Source organism: Sceloporus undulatus, chromosome 4, assembly GCF_019175285.1.
Source record: "Sceloporus undulatus isolate JIND9_A2432 ecotype Alabama chromosome 4, SceUnd_v1.1, whole genome shotgun sequence".
Lineage (NCBI taxonomy): Eukaryota > Metazoa > Chordata > Lepidosauria > Squamata > Phrynosomatidae > Sceloporus > Sceloporus undulatus.
Genome location: NC_056525.1, coordinates 107,529,110 through 107,550,819, shown reverse-complemented (window position 1 = coordinate 107,550,819; position 21,710 = coordinate 107,529,110). Strand labels below are relative to the sequence as shown.

General features: G+C 39.3%; 1 protein-coding gene across 4 annotated transcripts in view; it reads right to left on the bottom strand.

Annotated features, from left to right (window-relative positions):
* The window catches only part of DPYD (dihydropyrimidine dehydrogenase), a 617,920-nt gene that overhangs the window by 546,598 nt on the left and 49,612 nt on the right, over positions 1-21,710 (bottom strand). For all 4 annotated transcript variants that reach the window (XR_006103753.1, XR_006103752.1, XM_042465740.1 and 1 more), the window contains one exon: positions 21,259-21,369. Coding sequence is in view for 2 of the 4 variants with exons in the window: in XM_042465740.1 (XP_042321674.1) it covers positions 21,259-21,369 (111 nt within the window). In the remaining 2 variants the exon portion in view is untranslated. The remainder of the gene's footprint in view (positions 1-21,258; positions 21,370-21,710) is intronic.

Sequence of the window (21,710 nt, the reverse complement as noted above, 5' to 3'; positions counted from 1 at the left end):
GTTGTTGTTTGTTGTTGTTGTTGTTGGTTGTTGTTGTTATTAGTTTATTATTTATTATTATATTATTAGATTTTAGACTTTTCCAAAATATCCATCAGACTGTTAACCAAAATTGAATATATAATACCGAGCAAAAATTGTTGGCCAAAACCTCATACTCATAATTATGACTTGTGATGTTTATGTTAACTGCCTAAAGTTTAATGTCGGAGGTCTCAAGCAGTAGGAATTAATGTATTCTTAGCAGAAGGGGAAAAATGCTCTGTTTGTCTTTACAATTGCTGCTGTTTGCCTCTTTCTTTAAATTTTTTTCTTTTTTTGTGGACTAGAATCCTGTGGAATAGACAAGTAAGAAAGGAGAAGTGGTGTCAGAACATGAAAGAGAAAAGAGAACAATGCTGTTTACGGCATCTTAATAACAGACGGCAATGAGTGTATCGGGATTTCTTAGGTGTGATTCTGTGAAATGCTTCTTTTAAGGTATTGCAAGTATACCTTTGCGGCAGTAGTTTTCAACATTCCTAATGCCTTCACACCTTAATACAGTTCCTCATGTTGTGGTGACCCCCAACCATAAAATTATTTTTGTTGCTACTTCATAACTGTAATTTTGCTACGGTTTTCCAATGGTCTTAGGCAACCCCAGTAAAAGGGTCGTTCGACCCTCAAAGGGGTCGCGACCCACAGGTTGAGAACCACTGTTTTGAGGTATTGCAAGTTGTTGTTCTGATGTGTCTCATGGAAAACCAAGGCAGTTTGTTTTGTCTGAATGTCGTTTATTCACGCATTCCCAGACGGTTGATGAGCTAACGTCTAAGACAGAGCTCTACAAAAACTCCGGAGGTGTTAAAAAGTAGCCTCAGAGAAGAAAGGGAAGGAGATGTCAGAAGCCTGGACAGTTTTTGAATGAATATAACATGCAACCCAAAATGACGCGTGATCCTTCATGCCTAAGAAGGTCATGTTTCTGACCCACACATGTTTGACAATGAGGATTATCACACGGGGAAAAGAATGTCCTTTTCACCATCCAATAATAATAATAATAATAATAATAATAATAATAATAATAATAATAAATTTTATTTATACCCCGCCCTTCCATGAATATGATCAGGGCGGCTTACAAAAGTTTATAAAAACATTACAATACAAAGTTAAAATCCAATATAAGAGCTAAAAACATTACTACAAAAAACTGGAACAGGAAAACAATAAAATAGAAAGATACACATGTCAGGGGCAAAAGAAATAAAAAATGAAACATCGATCCAGGGTCAAAAAGGAGAAGGGAGGAGGGGCAGGAAAATAAATAGACAAATTAAGGTGGGAAGGCCAGCCGAAATAAATATGTTTTCAACTGTTTTTTTAAAAACAGCTAATGAGGCGGATATCTATGGATATCTGTATCCCTGCATTAAGTTCTTTTTCATGAGATATTTACCATGTTATTAAAGAGTGCATACTAGCATTATATGAAATTTTCAGTTCTGGGTTTTAACCAGATTAAAAGCACACAAGATAAGGAGCTACTGAAGGAATCTTTTATAAGGATGTCCCACTCCATGCCTGTTTATTGTCCCAATATATTGCTGCATTGGTAATCTCGTTGTTGTTGTTGTTGTTGTTGTTGTGTGCCTTCAAGTCATTTCCAACATATGGTGACTTTAAGGCAAACCTATCATGGTGCTTTCTTGGAAAATTTCTCCAGAGGGAGTTTGCCATTGCCATCCTCTGAGGTTGAGAATGTGTGACTTATCCAAGGTCACCTAGTGAGTTTACATGGCTGAATTGAGATTCAAACCCTGGTCTCCAGAGTCATAGTTCAATGCTCAAGCCACTACACCACACTGGCTCATGGTGATCTCTTTAGGGTTTGTTTTTATTTTGTTTTTGTTTTTTATTTTACTGCTAGGTTCTAGCTGATATCAAATCACATAATGAATGTAAGGATATCATAACACAATATATCCAATCAAATGCTGATTGCATTGAGCTTACTCTGAAAGATGAGGGAGTAGTCAGCTGCTATGGCACTGGTTTTAGAAAGTACAAAAGTTGACATATCCTATTTGAAAGACCAACAATATTATTTGAGAGGATAATATCTGTGGCACTTTATGTTAAGTAGAGTTTCAAACATTGGATTTTTGGGAGTAAAATCTCCAGAATCTATGCCATGCTACATCATTCATTCTGGGAGTTGCAGTAAAAAAAAGTATTTTTCCCTTAGCCCTGGGGTTAAAAATGTAGTTTATTACTGTGTTTTCACAAAGATTAAGAGTGTGGAGGCTGGACATTTCCTGGTTCAAATCGTATCTTAGCTACAAACTCAGTGGTATAGAATCATAGAATCATAGAGTTGGAAGAAGCTGCTATTGTCTACATCTCAGGCATGTGTTGATATAAAACAAACCTTGAAGTACTATTGTAAATATTACTGGAATATGGAGATTACTATGAATGCAATAAATACACTATACCAATGCTATTTTTTGATGTTGTTTGTTCTGGCTGGCTGATGAATAAAATGTAGAAAGGCAGGGCATTAACATTTCAACTAAAGATCCATGAATTCTCTATTCCTTGTGGATTTCCTATCTGGTTACAACACTTTCCATACTTACTCAAATACATAAGGCATTTATAAAATTAGCCCCATAGAGGAAAACATTTATGTTTGAATCAACCCAAGGCCTCATAGCTTTTTGTTGAGCAATTCTATTCTTTCGTCTGTAGGCACATTTCAAATTACATATTCTTCAGTAGTATTAATGCAAAATGCAAAGAATCCTACTTCTGTTCAAACTCTGTTGACAGCAGAGAGAAAAGAGGGAACAGAATGCGATCCAGCTGGGACCACCACAACAGATAATATTGATATAGTGAAGATGAGACAGACAAGGCTGAAAGGAGCAGTGGGACCACTCTCAAAACATAACAAATAGAGTGCAAGAGAGCCAGGAGTTTGTATTGAGGGAGCAAAGAGTAAAACAGCACTGATGTGTCAAGACAGCACACCACAGTGGGAGCAATGTATTACAGGAAAGTGGAAGGCTGGAAATTCTGTTAGATGTTCACTGTGTTTGAGCGTATAATGGGAACTGCTAGCTCAGCATGCTATTAACAAGGCACTTCTGTTAATTTTTGCTTTCAAGTAATACCATTCACAAGAACAAATGATTCATTTTGTGCAGATTCATTTGTACATTTAATTATTTTTAAACTTTCACTACCCTATACATTCAAAAATTGTCATTTTGTCCTGGCAGATGTTCTCTCTGTAGCTATTCTAGGGATAACAATGGTAGCGGTCAACCAGTGGCCTGGCCTGCATAGGATGTGGCAACTGGGAATAAAAATACTCACCATGCAGCAAATCATAACACATTTTAATGAACTGGCTAATGTTCATATTAAAACCAAGAACTCAGTATTAGTAAATGTGTATTCCATGTCTCCCTACCTACCTATATATGCTTATTCACCCCAGTAATTCCACAGTAGGGACCATAATATTATTTCCTTCCCAAAATGCAGTCATTCTAAAGCTCCAGCACACCAGATGCATTTCATTTCCTGAACGTTCAAAACCATTGATCACAGCAGTTCATCTATTTTTTTAAAAGTGTCTTGTAGGATTAATATAGAGGGGAGGGGATGAGCAAAGTTGCTTCCTGTTTCCTAAGAGATATGGAAGAAATTTAGGCTACACACACACACACACGGTTTTTAAAAACTATGCCATATATATATATATATATATATATATAGGCTAAAGTACATCCACACTTCCTAGAAGATATAGGGATTATGGTCCTGTGCAGGGCCAATGTTGTCCCACAGTTCTTGGCAGTCCCTGCCAAAACTAAAAAGATTAATCATTTTAGTCACTGAAATCCTTTGGAGCAGAGCTTTTCAATACAATGCATGTAGGGCGGGTTATTATGACATAATAAATTCTATGGTAGAGGAACACTCAGTAATAATCAGGAAGCAAAGCCCAGATATTTGTTCAAACAGTTCTCCCTATGTTAAAAAAAAAAGGACATCTCTGATTTTAGCGGCCTCGGAAGGTTGCAAGCCTGAGTAAAGCTTGAGCCCCTGGGCTGGTATTGAACTCTCAACCTTATGGTTTGTGAGTAAATGGCTGCAGTAGAGGCATTTTACCACTGCGCTACCAGAGCTCTTCTACAGTCTGGACTGAAAGCTAGAAAATGGTAAAGGCCATCTATAATGTTCATTTTTCTTGATCCTAGCTGCCATCACTATTTCTCCTATTTCCTATTACTTCAGTACCATTTTCTTTTTTGTTCACTGTTAATTTTTTTAAGCTAGACCTTAGTGATATTACCTTTACTACACAGAAACTTTCCCAACCAACGTGGGGATCATATACAGTAAGTGAGATTTTGGAATATTAATTAGGTGCCACCATGTATTAACATCCCTGCAGGTAATACAAAAATAAATCAGCATAGGAACAATACCTCTTGAATAAGTGAATACTTTCAAATCAATCACCCCTAAATTGCCAAATGGGCACTTTTTAGTGCCAACAAAAAACCATTGACCATGAGCATTTTCAGCTTAGCCCCCAAACACCAGTAAATAAACAGTTTCCAGGCCATTCTCACTAACTCACTACATGAATCAAAGCTAGTGCTTATTTTTCGGGGAACTGGAGACTCATGGCAAAGACGCCAGCTCTATCGAAACAAAATTCCTCCAGGTGAAGTATGAATATATTTATCATAGCCGTAGCCAAATACTGTACCAAATGAGAAAAACCCTTTCCAAAGGGATTACACAATGCAATAAGCGTACTTGGCAATCTCCTGCCAGTTTCTGAGGCATAAGCTGGAACTATCAGAAAATATATTTTCCCAGATGGATGATGCTGTCCAGCTGAAAAGCTACTCCTCTTCCCTGAAATCAAAAGAACATCAGTTCGCCAAGTACTGATGACTCTCTACACACACAGACAAAAACACACATTCTCATTTCACTGGTTTATTCCAACAGGGAAAACACATACACACACCTATGTCTTTCTCCCAAGAAATAGCAACTTGATATTTCACACCACTCTTTGCTATTGCTTCCAGCATAGGAACATGAAATGGTGAAACTGCTTCTTCTTCAGTTTGAAAATACTGAAATGCTGCAGAAGCATGTTCTGAGGGACCTCATTGGTCCTCCACAGCACCAAAAGCCCACTGGTTTTCTCTTTCTGCTCTTTTCAAAGCTGCCCTCCATGCTGCCTCCTTACTCTAAAGATCTTACACCTCTTTACTTCATGCAAACATCTCATCACCAGCATGATTTCCTTGTGGGAAGAGGGAGTGTGTGGGAAAATGCAGTTGACTTCAAATGCATCTTCTGAACTCTTTCCATCTTCAAATCTATACTACCATCACACCTTGCATTATTTAGCAGCCTTCCACAGGATACAGAAGACTCTCAACAAAGGCTTCCACCAGGCTTCAGTTTGTATTTGAAAGGGAGGTTCTGGTGCTGACAGCATCTGAGTCTACAGTATTCCACTTATGCATTTTAAGTATTTGTGTCCCACCATTCCCTGTACACAATGCAGTTGTAATACTCAAAATATGTCAGAAAAAAATGTAACAAAACAGAAGTCAAAAATATAATACATTCAAGTATTTATTCTTGGTATGTGCCTTGAAATTTACTTCAAATTATAAGGAGGCTATAGTAGGGTTTTCTTGGCAATATTAATTTAGAGGAACTTTGCCATTTCCTTACTCTAAGGGCAAGAGTGTGTCACTTGCCCAAGATGATGCAATAGGTTTTCCTGCCTGAGCAGGGATTCACACCCTGGTCTTCTGGAGTCCTAGTTCAAGACAAACTACATTGGCTCACTCCAGATACAGTACATAAATACTCACTGCCCCATGTGATCTGTAAGAAAACTAGGCTTTGCCTTTTGTGTGTGGGAGGAATAGGGAAGGCATATATTTATGAAATGCTACCAGTTCCTTGTACTGTACTCCTTTGATGATGTGACAGATTAGTGGAGAATAGCCGCTTTTAAGAGAATATAGATAAAAATCATTACCACATTCAAAACTACCATTCCAGAAACAAATAAGGAGAAAATCCTGTTGTTATCTACCTGAATCCTGTTGTTAAATACCTGTTGAGTCACCATTCAAGAACTGTTTCAATGGGTCTATTTTATCTGCCTATATTTTCTCTGCTTCTAGTCTTACAACTGGCCCCTAGCAGAAATAGAATACTGGCTCATTGCTAGGGATATGGAAATCTTTCAGTCTCCATTTCATCTTCATCTTTAAATCATACCTTCATTTTCTTCCCATCTTTGTTTTGGATCATGTTGTGAGATGTTGCATTTTATTCCAACACTGAGTTTTGTGCAATTGTAATGCATTTTTGCTCATTTGAACACGGATGTGCTCAGTCTACCTAATTTATGCAACTCTTTCCCACTGATAAAGCATATTTCCGTAAAATTCTTTCCCAATAACAAGGACTTCATCTGTTTGCATTTTAAAATACGCACACAGGTATATGTTCACTTTAGTTCTCTTAAACTCCCTATAATACTTGTAACTCACCAATGGCACTACCTTTCCACAGTGGCAGTCCTGTGTGGTCCTGTGAAGCAAAAGGCTATGCTGATAGCAGCAGTGTTCCTGGTAGGGTCTCTCATGTCAGACAAACTTTTTCAGAGCAGTCAACAAAATGTGCCAAACAGCTGCTGGGCAACAGCAGTAGTGGGGGTGGCACTGGCAGAGGATCTCTCAGAGAAAACAGAAGTTGCACCATACCTAACACTTCTTCATACTGCACAGAGGGAGGCACAGTATACTTTTTTGAAAGGTCCTTAATCCCCTTCCCACACACACACACACACACACACCAACTATGATGAGAAAATCCAAAATTAAACAAGAGATAGTGTCAGACGATGATACTCCCAAGTCTGATGGCACTCAGGGTGCTCAACAATGGCACCTTTTCATCCTGGAGAGAAGTGACCAGTGGGGTCCCACAGGGCTCTGTCCTGGGCCCAGTACTGTTCAACATCTTTATCAATGACTTGGAGGAAAAAATTGGGGGAATACTTATCAAATTTGCAGATGACACCAAATTAGGAGGAATTGCTAATACTCCAGAGGACAGGATCAACATTCAAAATGACCTGAATAGACTAGAAAGCTGGGCCACAGCAAACAGAATGAACTTCAACAGGGAGAAATGTAAGGTACTGCACTTAGGGCGAAAAAATGAAATGCACAGATATATGATGGGGGACACCTGGCTAAAGGAGACAACATGTCAAAGGGATCTAGGAGTCCAAGTAGACCACAAGTTGAACATGAGTCAACAGTGCGATGCGGCAGCTAACAAGGCCAATGCGATTTTAGGCTGCATCAATAGAAGTATCGTATCTAGATCAAGGGAAGTAATAGTGCCACTATATTCTGCTCTGGTCAGGCCCCACCTGGAATATTGTGTCCAGTTCTGGGCGCCACAATTCAAAAAGGACACTGAGAAACTGGAGCGTGTCCAAAGGAGGGCGACTAAAATGGTGAAAGGTCTAGAAACCATGCCCTATGAGGAACGACTTAGGGAGCTGGGGATGTTTAGCCTGGAGAAAAGAAGGTTAAGAGGTGATATGATAGCCCTGTTCAAATATTTGAAGGGATGTCATATTGAGGAGGGAGCAAGCTTGTTTTCTGCTGCTCCAGAGACTAGGACCCGAAGCAATGGATGCAAACTGCAGGAAAAGAGATTCCACCTCAATATTAGGAGGAACTTCCTGACAGTAAGGGCTGTTCGACAGTGGAACAAACTCCCTCGGAGTGTAGTGGAGTCTCCTTCCTTGGAGGTCTTCAAGCAGAGGCTGGATGGCCATCTGTCGGGGATGCTTTGATTTCCTGCATGGCAGGGGGTTGGACTGGATGGCCCCTGTGGTCTCTTCCAACTCTATGATTCTATGATTCTATGATTCTATGATTCTACTGGGGTAAAGCAGAGGACAACTACAAGTACTGTTGTGGCTAATGAGGCAACTGGATTCAAGCCAAAAGGACGTTCAGCTGTTGAAGTGCTCAGAGGAGAAAAGAAAGTCTGAAGATGCACAACACATGTATGGTAACATGGAATGTGAGAAGCATGAAATCAGTGGAAGCTAAACATAGTAAAACAAGAAATGGAATGTATAAACATTGCAGTGCTTGGGATGAGTGAATTAAAATGGACAGGAATGGGACATTTTGAGTAAGATAATTACACAGAGTTTTATTCAGGAAATGAATAAGAAGAAATGCTTCGGCTAGTAAAATAAATGTTAACTTAACTTGAATAAAGCATTAATAGTGAGTGGAAATGTAGCAAAAGCAATCAAAAAATATAAATCCTGACTAAATTAAGAATCCATGGAAAACCCATCAATATAACCATAATCCAAGTTTATGATCTAACTACAAAGGCAGAAGGAGAAGAAATTGACAGAATCTGTGCTGGAGTCCAGGAAGAAACTAATCGCATACCAAAACAGGACTTCTTGTAAATCAAAGGTGATTGACATGGAAAAATAGGAAACAGAGCAGAATCAAAGATTTTAGGAAAATTTAACCTAGGACCAAGAAATGAAACAGGAGAGTGACTGAGTGAATTTTGCAAGGCCAACAATTTGGTCATCACAAGCATATTTTTAAAGCAACTAAAGATATATGTGGACATCAGCTGGTGGCCAGTATAAAAGTTAAATAGACTACATAACTGGAAGCATAAGATCAGAGGTAGGCAACCTTTTTGAGCCGGGGGCCAGGTTGCTGTCCCTCAGACAACTGGGGGGCCGAAGCCAAAAAAATAAATAATTAAATAATTTTTTAAAAAATTAAATATATAAATAAACCAGGACAAACGTAGGACAAAATTTTCAAATGGAAGACACTTTAAAAAAAATGGAGGACACGCGAAAAAATTTGCTGATTTTTTAAAAAATGTTAATATAAATGCATGTTTCTGAGGCTTCTATAGACAATTGCCCCCCCAAAGGACCCGGCAGCAATCGGTGGCAGGACCAGGCTGGGGCCGGTCCCAAGGCCTCGCCGGGCCGCATCCGGCCCGCGGGCCGCAGGTTGCCTACCCCTGCATAAGATAAAGAAGCACTATTCTCTCTGCAAAAAGAAGAACAGGAGCAGGCTATGGCACAAAGATTAGAGTAAAGCTAAAGAACACTAAAGCCGTATTCAGACTGGCCTAAAAGGCCAGCCTGTGGGCGGAGTCGGGGTGCAGTGTCTTGATGATGCACGCCTTGACTCCGCTGCCAGGGCACCATGATGCCACATGCTGCTCCAGATGCTGCGCGGCATCATGGTGTGTCTCTGGTGCTGAGTCCATTTGACACAGCGCTGAAGGGGCACCATACATCCGCGCCGCCTTGGCTTTGGCACCCTTTGGAGGGCCCAAAAAGGAGCTGCTTTTTGCGGCTCCTTTTTGCACCCTCCAAAGGCTGGATCAAGACCACGGTGTGAGGTTGCCATGGCCCCGAACTGTCCAGGAAAGGGGTGGCATCTCACTGCCCCTTAGGAGCAGTCTGTAGTGCCTCTAAACCTATTAAAATGTCAAAATACAACTTGAAGAACATCGCCAACGAATGTAAAGATTATGTAAAAAATAGGTTTGCACTATTAAGCCTAATTGACCAGGAACCAAAAGAATTTTAGACTAAAGTCAGGGACATTACTAGGGAGGAATGCAAAAAGACACTGTCTGCAGCAAATAAGAAAGAGAAGCTTCAGCGGATAACAGATGAAACAGTTAATGTGAATTGTGAATTGAACTATTCAGTGACTTTTGTGCAGGGACAAGCAGAACTCCTATAATAATCAACACAGAGAAATAGAAGATGACAACAAAAAAGAAGATCAAGGGACCTCTTCATTAATATCCAAGAAATCAAAGGGAAATTTAAACCAAGAGTGAGGATGCTATATAGCGAGTAGGGGAACACATTACATGAACAAGTACAAATAAAAAGCTGATAAAAACAATATACAAAAGAATTATATAAAAAAGATGAAAAGATGGCAGATTCATTCAAGGAAGAACCATTTGAAAATGAACCTACAAATTTAGAAAATGAAGTAGAAGCTTCAATTGGGAGCATTTGGGAGAAATAAATCACCAGGAACAGATGGTAAACCAATAGAGCTGCTTGAAGTTATGAGACAAAATCTACTCTTGTTCAAACTAAAATCTGGCAATACATATGGAAAACAAACCAATGGCTCAGAGATAGGAAATATTTAATATACATTCATATCCCCAAGAAGGAGTACATCAGGGATTGCAGTAACCAGAGGACCACTGCATTAATTTCCCATGCAAACAAAGTGATGCTCAAAATTCTATAACAAAGACTTTTACCTTATATGAAGAGAGAAATGCCACATATCCAAGTTCAGTTCAGAAAGCATAAAGCATTAAAGATCATATTTCAAATGTATGTTGGATAATGGAGTGCATCAAAGAATTTCAAAAGAAAATCAGCCTGTACTTTATAGATTATAGCAAAACCTTTGATTGTGTAAATCCATAAAAATCTATGGTTTGCCCTTAAAGAAATGGATGTGCTACAACATTTGATTGTCCTGATGTGTAACATGTATTTATGACAAGAGGCTGTCGTCAGGACACAATACAGAAAAACAGAATGGTTTCCAGTTGGCAAGGGGTCCAGGCAAGGCTGTTTTTTATCACCCTGTTTAATTTGTATGCCAAAACAAATATGCATAAAACAGGATTAGACTTGGATGAAGGAGGCGTGAAAATTGGATGAAAGAACACCAATAATTTAAGATATGCAAATGACACCACACTACTAGTAGAAAATAGGAAAGACTTGAAGCAATTATGAAGAAAATCAAGGAAGAAAGTGCAAAGGCAGGTTTACAACATTAAGAAAGCAAACATAATGACCTCAGATGATTTACCTAACTTTAAAGTAGATGATGAAGACATTGAAATAGTTAAAGATTGTCCACATCTTGGCTCTGCCATTAACCAGATTGAAGATTGCAGTCCAGAAAGAAGAAGAAGCCTTGGACCTGGAAGGACAGCTATGAAGGAACTGGGCAAGACCTTGAAGTACAAAGTTAGGATGGTTCATGCCTTCATATTTCCAATTTCAATGTGTGGTTGTAAAAATTGAACATTGAAAAAAGATGACAGGAAAAAAAATCAAATCATTTGAAATGGAGAAGAGTTCTACAGTTACCATGAATTGCTAAAAAAGAAATAAACGGGTGCTAGAGTATTTGGCTCTCTAGAAGCCAAGATAACTAAACTGAGACTGTTGTATTTTGGCTATATTATGAGCAGATATGATGCATAAAAAGGACAATGATATTTGGTAAAGTAGAAGGCAGTAGGAAAAAACAAAGACCATATTATAGATGGTTAGACTCAATCAAGGAAGCCATGCCCTTGAGTCTGCAAGACCTGATCAGACCTGTGATGTGGAGGTCTCTCATTCTTGTTGACAGCAGTTAACAACAACAACAAAACTCAATGCAAGGTGCACATTTTCTCACAAAAATTCTTCAGAGGTGCAAAAATACTACTATTGAGTCCAACAAAATTTGTTTCTTGAATCCAGCTGGACTCTAATGTGACTTTCACAGGGTAGAGAGCAAGTAAAACTGCCTTACTGCAGCCAGTCTCTAGACATTCTGGACTAGTTTGGTTTCTGTAATCCCTCACCATTAGTCATGCTGATTAGGAATGACGGGAGGTGATGTCTGAAACATTTGGAGTTGGAGGATATTGATATAATGTACATATTGTTTGTATAATAAGACATATAATATCGGGAAGTGAGATTTGGCAGCTCCATTTGCAACATAATGGCATCTCTATGCTTGGACAGATGCCTTTCATTGAAAAAGAACAAAATTGATTTTTAAATTTTCCACACTACCGAACGTTATTGATATATTTCTGATATAATGTAAATGTTCTACCTTCAACCTGGATTCTTCAGGAAAGGGTCTGGTTTTACTATTACACAAAGGAAAGAAGCTATCTGAAGCAGTTGGCTGTTAGTATCTGAAATGCTGCAAACGTATATTGCTTAGAATATGACTATTGCATTTTCACTCCCAGAGAGAGCTTGTGCCTCACACACTAAAATCATTAGGCTAGCTACAGGCATTATGCTCCTTGACCACTGCTACACTCTGTCAGGCACTGTCTTGAATTAGCCTATCCAGAAGTAACAGTAATACTGTATTGCAGGAACAGCTACTACAGGATACTATTTTTCTGTCTCACTTGATTAACACAGCTTTCTGAAGGGGGAGGTTTTTACTGTTCAGTCTCTCTGCTTTATTCACATAATTTTACTGGGGTCCAGATACCATGAGGGAAGAAACATCAATATTTAAGATGTGCAGATTGCACCATATTACTAACAGAAAATAACAAAGACCTGGGAAGACTATTGATCAGAGTTAAGGAAAAAAACTTGTCAAAGCAGGGTTACAGCAGAATATAAAGAAAACAAAAATAATGACCACAGCTGTTTTAGATAACTCTAAAGTGGATGGTGAAGACATCAAAATAGTTTAAAAATTTCAGTACCTTGGCTCATCATAAATCAAACTGGAGACTGTAGTGAAGAAAACAGAAAACTAGGACTTGAAAGGGCAGCTATGACAAAAGTAGATAATATCCTCAAATGTAAAGGGACATCATTAAATAGCAAAGTCAAAATGATCCAGGCAACAATATTTCTGATTTCCATGTAAGGCTGTAAAAGCTGGACAGTGGAGAAAGCCAACAGGACGAGAACCAAATTATCTGTAATGTGGTACTGCAAACCAGCTCTACAGATTCTATGGAGTGCTAAAAAAGCAAATGAAATGGACTTAGAACAAATCAAACCTGAACCTTCACTACAGGCAAAGGTAGCAAAATTGATGCTTTTGTACTTTGGACATGTCATGAGATGAATGATTCATTTGAAAAAGCAACCATGCTGGGAAAAGTAGAAGGCAGTAGGAAATGAGGAAGACCACATTACTCAAGGAAGCTATGACACTGAGTTTGCAAGACCTGCAAAACGTCATGGATAATAGGGACCCGAAATGCATGAACCAAAAGAAGTGGCTTCTGGCTGCTCTGGTGGCATGGTGTTCAGATGACACCCCCCCCCCCCCAAAAAAAAGCAGCTGGAAGATGCTCAGATGCCACAATTTGGTCCTTTGGAATGGATCAAAAAGGAGCGGAATAATCGTGTTCCTGGAGGCAACCAGCTTGGGACCATGACGGCAGCCCACTTTGGAAGTGGGCCATACAGTCACTGCGGTTCCAGCATAATTGTAATTGGCCATCTACTTCCCCCCAGGGTGACTTGGAGGTCCAGTGGGGTGCCACAGGGTTTTGTCCTGGGCCCAGTGCTATTCAACATCTTTATCAATGATTTGGATGACAGAATTGGGGGCATAGTCATCAAATTTGCAGATGACACCAAATTAGGAGGAGTAGCTAATACCCCAGAGGACAGGATCAAAATTCAAAATGATATGAATAGACTAGAAAGCTAGACCAAAGCTAACAAAATGAAATTCAACATGGAGAAATGTAAGGTACAGCACTTAGATAGAAAAAAATGAAATGCACAGATATAGGATGGGGGACACCTGGCTGAACGAGACTATGCGTGAAAGGGATCTAGGAGTCCAAGTAGACTACAAGTTGAACATGAGTCAACAGTGCGGCAGCTAAAATGGCCAATATGATTCTATGCTGCATCAACAGAAGTATAGTGTCAGGCCCCACCTGGAATACTGTGTCCAGTTCTGGGCAGCACAATTCAAAAAGGATCTTGAGAAAGTGGAGCGTGTCCAAAGGAGGGTAACTAAAATGGTGAAGGGTCTAGAAACTATGCCGTATGAGGAATGACTTAGGGAGCTGGGGATTTTTAGCCTGGAAAAGAGAAGGTTAAGAGGTGATATGATAGCCCTGTTTAAATATTAGAAGGAATGTCATATTGAGGCAGGAGCAAGCTTTTTTCCTGCTGCTTCAGAGACTAGAACAAGGAACAATGGATGCAAGTGAGATTCCACCTCAACATTAGGAGGAATTTCCTAATAGTAAGGGCTGTTCAACAGTGGAATGTACTCCCTCAGAGAATGGTGGAGTCTCCCTCCTTGAAGGTCTTTAAACAGAGGCTGGATGGCCATCTGTCGGGGATGCTTTGATTTAGAATTCCTGTATGGCAGGGGGTTGGACTGGATGGCCCTTGTGGTCTCTTCCAACTCAATGATACTATGATTCTATGAAAGGAAAAAATCATTCTTCCAGCTTTTGGTTATATATAACATTGTGGACTGTTCTGCAGCAAAACGGGTGGAGAAAACTGCACTAATTTAAGTAGCAACAGTGAATGGGAGGCAACCAGAGCCTAATTCCTGTGTGTTCTTTGCTTTTCTTATGCTTTCCCTTGTTCTGACTTTTTCATGGACAGAAGCCCAGGGTACTTCTCATTCCACTTTGCTCTGCTGGCTATAGCAATTCTTCTATGCCTGCAGTACAAGCAAAGAGAAACAACAGAGTATGCTCCAAAGTATCCTGCTGCTATTAAGAGCTTGTGCTTGATTTAAAAAGCTCAGTCATGAAGTGGCTGAGCAAAAAATGGAGAGTGGAGCATAAGCTTGTCTGGCAGATTAGCCACTCTTAAAAAGAGACTTGGGCAAACAAATAGCTGTCCCGTCAAAAATATAAAAATTATGAACACTACAGTACATGATTTTCTTCAAGGCAGTAAAACTCAAATTCTGTTGCGCTAATGATTATTAATATGGTCTGTTTGTTCTTTGCTAACATTCCCAGTTCCTGGCATTTACAGCCACCAACTGGGCACAGAGATGAAGCCTCTTTGTAGCTTCTAATGTGATGACTAGCACTGCTGAAAGGTGCTTTTCAACTGAGATGTTTAGACTGAAACCAAAGTGGACTGTCTCTTCATTGTGTATGGGAAACGCTGAAACCTCTTCAATCTGGTGCTGGCCTCCTTTTGTTACTTTCTGATGTGGTGTTTGGAGATGCTTGAAAATGTTCTAGAGATCAGCAATGAACAACCATAGGTATTCTTCAGAAATATTTACATATGGTCTAAAAGTGTGTGTGTGTGTGTGTGTGTGTGTGTGTGTGTGTGTGTGTGTTCGTGTGTGTTCCTGGTATAAACTGTGTTGAGTTGTGTGGTATTAAGTTGTGTTGGCACCCTCTTTACCGTCTCTCTCTTTCTCTCCCTCACACACACACACACACACACACACACACACACATTCTCTCTCATGTTCAGCCCATAAATGTGTGCTTCACAGAGAAACAAAACATAGACATTTACTGTTATTTAAAACTATAATCAAATGCTTGCTCACTGTTGTGTGCGATTATGTGACTTCCTGCACATTTTATGGTAGTTTTTCACATTTTGGATTTTTTTAAATTATTTTTTTGGCAAAATTTCAGCATTCCCTTTTTTTAAACAACAACGACAGCAACTTTTAGTTATTTATTTCAAGGATTTAAATCCCGCCTTTCTCCCATAATGGGATTCAAGGAGGGTAACAATAATTTAAAAAGACAGAACTAAAACATTGATTACAAAAGTTAAATAATAATTAAATATCATCAACACTGAAACCTAAGTTCAAAACAGCATAGTTAAAACCAGTAAAAACCATTAAAACATCAAGACAGCACACCCATACTACACAAGTAAAATTCACCCACCAAATGCCTGCCTAAATAAAAATGTCTTCAGCTGCTGGCGATAAGAGAGCAGGGAGATGGCTGACCTCCCTGTTATGTGCAAAAAAATGTATGTTATGTGCCACAAAATATTCAAAGACATTCTCACACACACACACACACACACACACAATATTCAGGATTTAGAATGTCCGGGAATGCTACCAGCATGCACACACACTCGCTGATAAGAATGGCTCAGCAAATGAAACAAGGCTGGGCAGCCAGCAGCCAGTTTATAAATACCAGCCCTGTCCTCTGTTCGAATAGGATGAGCCACCAGCCAGTCGAGAGTCAGGATTCCAGAAGCCAAAATATCAGTTCAGTCCGATGTCGAGGATGCCAGAGGGTTTGGTTGCCGAGTCTGTTCCGAGGCCTTAGGTTCAAGAGCAGTTAAAGGTCTAGAGAGCCAAGAGTCCAGGAAAGCCAGAGCCAGCAGCATTCACTAAATGGAAAGCGGAATAATCTCTGACAAAAGGAGTCAGCGTTTCACATCTGTCTTAAATCACAGAGCCGCTCCCTTATCTCAGCTGTTGAGTGATTAATGCACACTTCTCAGCTATCCTTCTCAACCTTCACAGGCCTTCCCTTTCTGCCTTCCTTTGGCTGAAGTTGGGAACTTCAATGCCTGTCTGTTGCTCTACATCTCCCAGGTCTGGCACTCTGCTGAAACAAGGCTAGGCTGCTGATCCAGTGTGTCCCTTGAAGGAGACTCAACAGCCCCAGGATATGGTAGGAGCCAACTAGGAGCTGGCAAAGCAGGGTTGGGTTCTAGCACTCTCTCAGGTTCCTCCTCGTCATCCTCCAAGTGCTCCTCATTGTTAGTCATGACAGAGATAAAAGGAAGCTGCATTTTTTACCCTCACATGCGGCAAATAATCCCACAGCAGCTTCTTTATCTTCTCTGGGCCTGTACGCATGGGCCAAAAGGCTCATGCTCTCCCCTCCCCACAGCCTCATATTGTCATATCTGAATGATGCAGCCCATTAATCTCAGGCTGGGATTGGCCAGTCCAGATGCTAATCGAATCCTGACTGATCCTGGCCCAAAGGCACCTTAATCCAGTCCAAAAAGACTGGCTATTTGCTGTGGAGTTTCCAGGAAACTCCATGACGGCATCTAGCAGAACAGACAGCCCCATGTGCCCCTTACCTTCCATAATATATTTAAATTATAAAACTAAACCAAAGTTTAAACTCCCCATAAACACGTTCTCTTCTTCTCTCATGCTGCCACAAGGATACCAGAAACTTCCATGTCAAGTTAAAGTACATTTAAAAATTGTGTTTAAACTTTAACCAGAAGAAAGAATCATCCAGCCTATGAGTTGAATGATCCTCATCCAAGGAGTGACTTATTTTCCTCTTTGTCTGTGGAAAGAAAAATATGTAAAACCCAAGAATGGTTTGTACTGAAATAAATTCTTGTCTGCAGTTCTAAAGATTTTGCATGGAACAGCAATTCTGCTTTATAGATTAGGACATCTTTGCAGAGAACGGTTTTGTGGACTGGGAGGTATGGTTTGCAGACTGCGGAGGTTTATCATAAGTCACTCTAATCTTCAGACTGGGAGGTTTGGCATGCCTGAAAACTGCAGCTCCAGGGCATATTATTAAGCTTTACACTTGACCTTGCCCACTTCATTTTGACCTTTTTAGCCTCACCTGCTGCACTTAGACCCAACCACTGTTGGAATGATGCCCTGGAAATCTTTCTGAATTTGGAATTCATCCCTTGGCCAAAAAGTTATTATTAGCCATAAAGTAGTTAATATTAAGAGGAGATCATCAAAACAGGATGGCTTCATACACTTTTGAAAGACCGGCTTGTGTCCACTGTGAATAACTAGTTTGTCCTAGCTGAAATGACAAATCGGGGCAGTTAATCTACATGTGAATTACAAGCTTCCCAATTCCTCCTCAAAGTTGTACCAGGGCAGAAGAGGGAGAGCTGTCTAGTGTTGCCTAGAAACAGTACACATTTCTCTGCACCAGTAATGGTGAAAGTTTATCTACAGAGGCTATATGCAACCCCAACACTTTTTGTGTGTGTGCTTCCTAAGTCTCCTGACAATCCAAGATCCCTGCAACACCCTCATTTTTTCCCTCATTTTTCTGGCATGAAAAACAAAAATCTACCAAAACATGGTAGTTAATAATAATAATAATAATAATAATAATAATATTTATTTGTATCTCGCCTCTCCCTTTATTGGATTGAGGCAGGTAACAGCAAACATAAGAACAATAAAAATAAAACACAACAAACCACAAGTAAAAACATAGCACAACGCAGTTATTTTTTCTGCACACCCCATTCAGTGGTCTTTACCTTCCCCCCAAACCTGAAAATCAGACGAAAATAAAGAAGTGCAAATTAGAAGTCTATTTTGGGGTGTATAGCCACCAATTGCAATGGTGCAGCTAAACAGGGAGTGGAAGTAAAAACTGGCCCTTGTCACAGTTGCCCACATCTGCTCAACACTTGCACTGGAGTCACTGTAGAAAAGACGCCTGTCAGAGTCAGTAACAAGAAATGTGTGCCAGCTTCCTCTGAATATTTACCTCTCAAGATAAATGAAATCAAAACTTATACATTCTGCAAAACAACCATCCAAAGACAAACTTCTTCACACTACTAAAATAGACCAAAAGCACTTGGGAGCCAGAAATGATACCTTTGCTTTCCCTGCCCCTTCCTATGTAGCTGCTACAACAAAGTTATGCGAATAAAATTCTGTTTATTTTGCAATTCCAGCTTTAAAGAGAAAAAGACCCTCAGACATTACTATTCCTAACTGGATTTATCTAAATTTTTATAGTCAATTGTGAATTCAAACCTAGCGTATTAGTTGTTCAAGCTTTAATCTAAGCAGAGTCAATAAACACTTTCAACTATACATACAACCAAGAGAAATACAAACAACTTGGAAAGTGTAGCAGATAATCAAAAGAATTTAGTTTGTTCTTAAAGCTTTTGAACCAAATCCTCAGAGAGCAGAAGAACCTGCAGTTCCCATCGACTTCAGATGCAATATAAGTGGAAGCTGAACAGGCAAGCTGAGCAAAATCCCCCCTTCAAAACCACAAGATTTACTTAGAAAAACAGTTGTGTTGGCACCCTTTTGTCAACACTGCCAGCTAAGCAACTTCAGCATAAGATTTTATCATTTGTTAGTCAATCTTTATTATTGCACATTAATTTATTTGAAGGAACCCACATTTATTCTAACAATGATTCTCATGATCTCGGAAAAGCTTTTTTGAAATGATCTGTGAGGGATAAAAGAGCACATGCATTGGCTGGACCATATACTGTACATATGATGTACATATGTAAAATATTATATTTATACCATGTATATCACGTGTGTAAGTTAGGGCCAATGCATGCACTCTTTTGGTCTTTATAGATGGCTCCAAAGACATTTCAAATTGTCTTTCTCTGCATCACTACCATACTGTCTTGCACATTTTCCGTGAAGCAGTAGTTCTGTCAGCATTTGAGAAAACTACTGAAAGAAGTGCAGCCCAGTTCAAAGTGTCAAATGTCACAGTACTTCTCTCCAGTGAATCTTAGTAAATTACACCAATTATTGACTGAATAGTTGTGATTAAAAAGGCCAAGAATTCATGGAACCAGCATTCTATTTATGCACCTCTGATTCCTATTAAACTAAGCTAATGATTTGAGAGAGATCTGTCTGCCTTTGCATGATGTTTTATAAAAGCACAATGTCTAGTGCTCAGTACAGTATCAATAAATTATTACTTTGCCAAAAAACAGAGGTAACACACTGGACTTACCAAGAACATTAATACTTTAAAAAGAAATCTAGCATATTGGTAGAAACCCAGGTCATAATTCCGTTGGGTGAAATGCTGGTTGTGTATCATGGCACTTGGTGTAAGCTGGAGCACATTCATATATAGGAACCCACTTTCATTCCATAATGGTTTAGTCTCCCAATCTCATCATACTATATTATGACCATTTAACAAAGATGATGATGAGGATGAGGATGCAGAATGCCCTTTCCACTAAATGGTGGAACATTAAATATATACAAAGACAGAGACAATAAAACATGGAACTATAAATATACATAAAATCCCCAACGGATGAGCCACTATCCATCTCACAAACCTCAGGCACAACTCCATAGCAAATCAAAGAGGAAGAGAAAGGGTTACAAAGTATCCAAAAGAGCACATCCTACATTTATATAATGGTGCCTTATTCTATCCCTATTTGCATCACAGGCTTTTCAAAACATTCTCCAAACATTTAAAGTTGATTCAGTGAGGCTGTCAATGTTTGGAAAAGCCTGTGAAAGCATTAGGCATAGTTTAATTGGAAGGTTTCTGAGACAGATGGACATCTGTATGACTTCACACACACACACAAAGAATATCAGTATGCCTCCTGATCTGAAAGTGCTCATATGAAATCACTGGGGGGGAAATCAATCAAAAATAATAATGAGACCTAAGACTATAACAAGTAAATTTTGCAGAAGGTAGATAGTGAGAGAGAGGGAGGAATTATCATTTAATTGGAGAAGTGTATAACTAAAGCTAAAACAAGCATAACTTAAAGCAGAGGTGGGCAGAAAACTGAGATGCAAATAATATTTGAAAGTATTCAAGAAAATGATCAAAAATGTTTCTTAAGATCTTCAAACTTTGGGATATATTCTGTACAAAATTTACACATGGCTGTTTTTGAACAAAAAACAGCATCTTCTGTGCGAAAATATTTTATAAGCAGAAAACATGCCTTTTTACACAATACATCTACAATAAATAATATTTCTACACATAAAATGCTGTTTTATCTGCAAAGAAGTATGAATTTTCCACAGAATAAGTTCCAAGCTGTGGTTTTCAAACACACTGTCACAACAGGAGGAAAGCTGGAATAACCCTAGATCTATAAGTGATTTCCAGTCGTTCAGAAAGCATATTTGACTCCCAACTGAACTCCCCATCATTTAGCTGAACGTATTTTTGCCCTCCCTGCCTACTGGCTGGAGAGTGGTGCCAGTCAAGACCATATGACACCATCACTGGCCTGTTCAGCATAGTCTCAAGGCTGAAGCACATGGTCCAGATGCAGCGGCCACTCCAGCCGCAATTGGGCCAGGACTATGGCAACTGCATGGCCTGCTTCTCAAGTGGGCCCTGACACAGTCCCAAGCCAACCACAAATAGGAGTAGATTATATCCACTCCTTTTTGGGGCAGCTTTCCCCCCGTTAGCATGGCCTCAGAGCAGCTTCCAGCCACTTTGAGGGCATATATTCTTGAGCTGTATTCTGAAAAGTAATATTTCTAATCTCTGCCTAACAGTATGCCTAATTTATGTTCAATTAAGAATACAGCCTCTTGCATGATAGAATATTTTTCCAAAGGCAGCAGAAACAGATGTGGTACTTACTGAGCAGCTTTTATCCGCATTCCTTTTCCAGTGCTTTTTTTCATGTTTTTTTGCTGCAGTTGAATTCAAAGATGCATGAGTTTGTTTGCGGGGGTTTAAAGCGAGGATATTCTGCAGACAAAGAAAAACATATTTTCTTTTTTTAAAAAAAGGCCAAAGTTCAGACTCAAACAACTGAATATTCTTACTTACAAAACTATTAAAGCATATCTTCCTAATATAATTTATTAAATACTACAAAAGTGACTACAAAAGGGATGTGTGAACCAATTATATACATGCATACATACATACATACTTTTAAAAAAACATATTAAAGGCAACCTACCAGCCAACCTGCCCAGTTTTTTTTTCTATAGGTTCTATGAATCTGGATTCCTCAATATTCAGATTAGAGATTACAGTTTTTGTAAATAAACACATACATAAAATTATGTGTTGCCTGGATATTA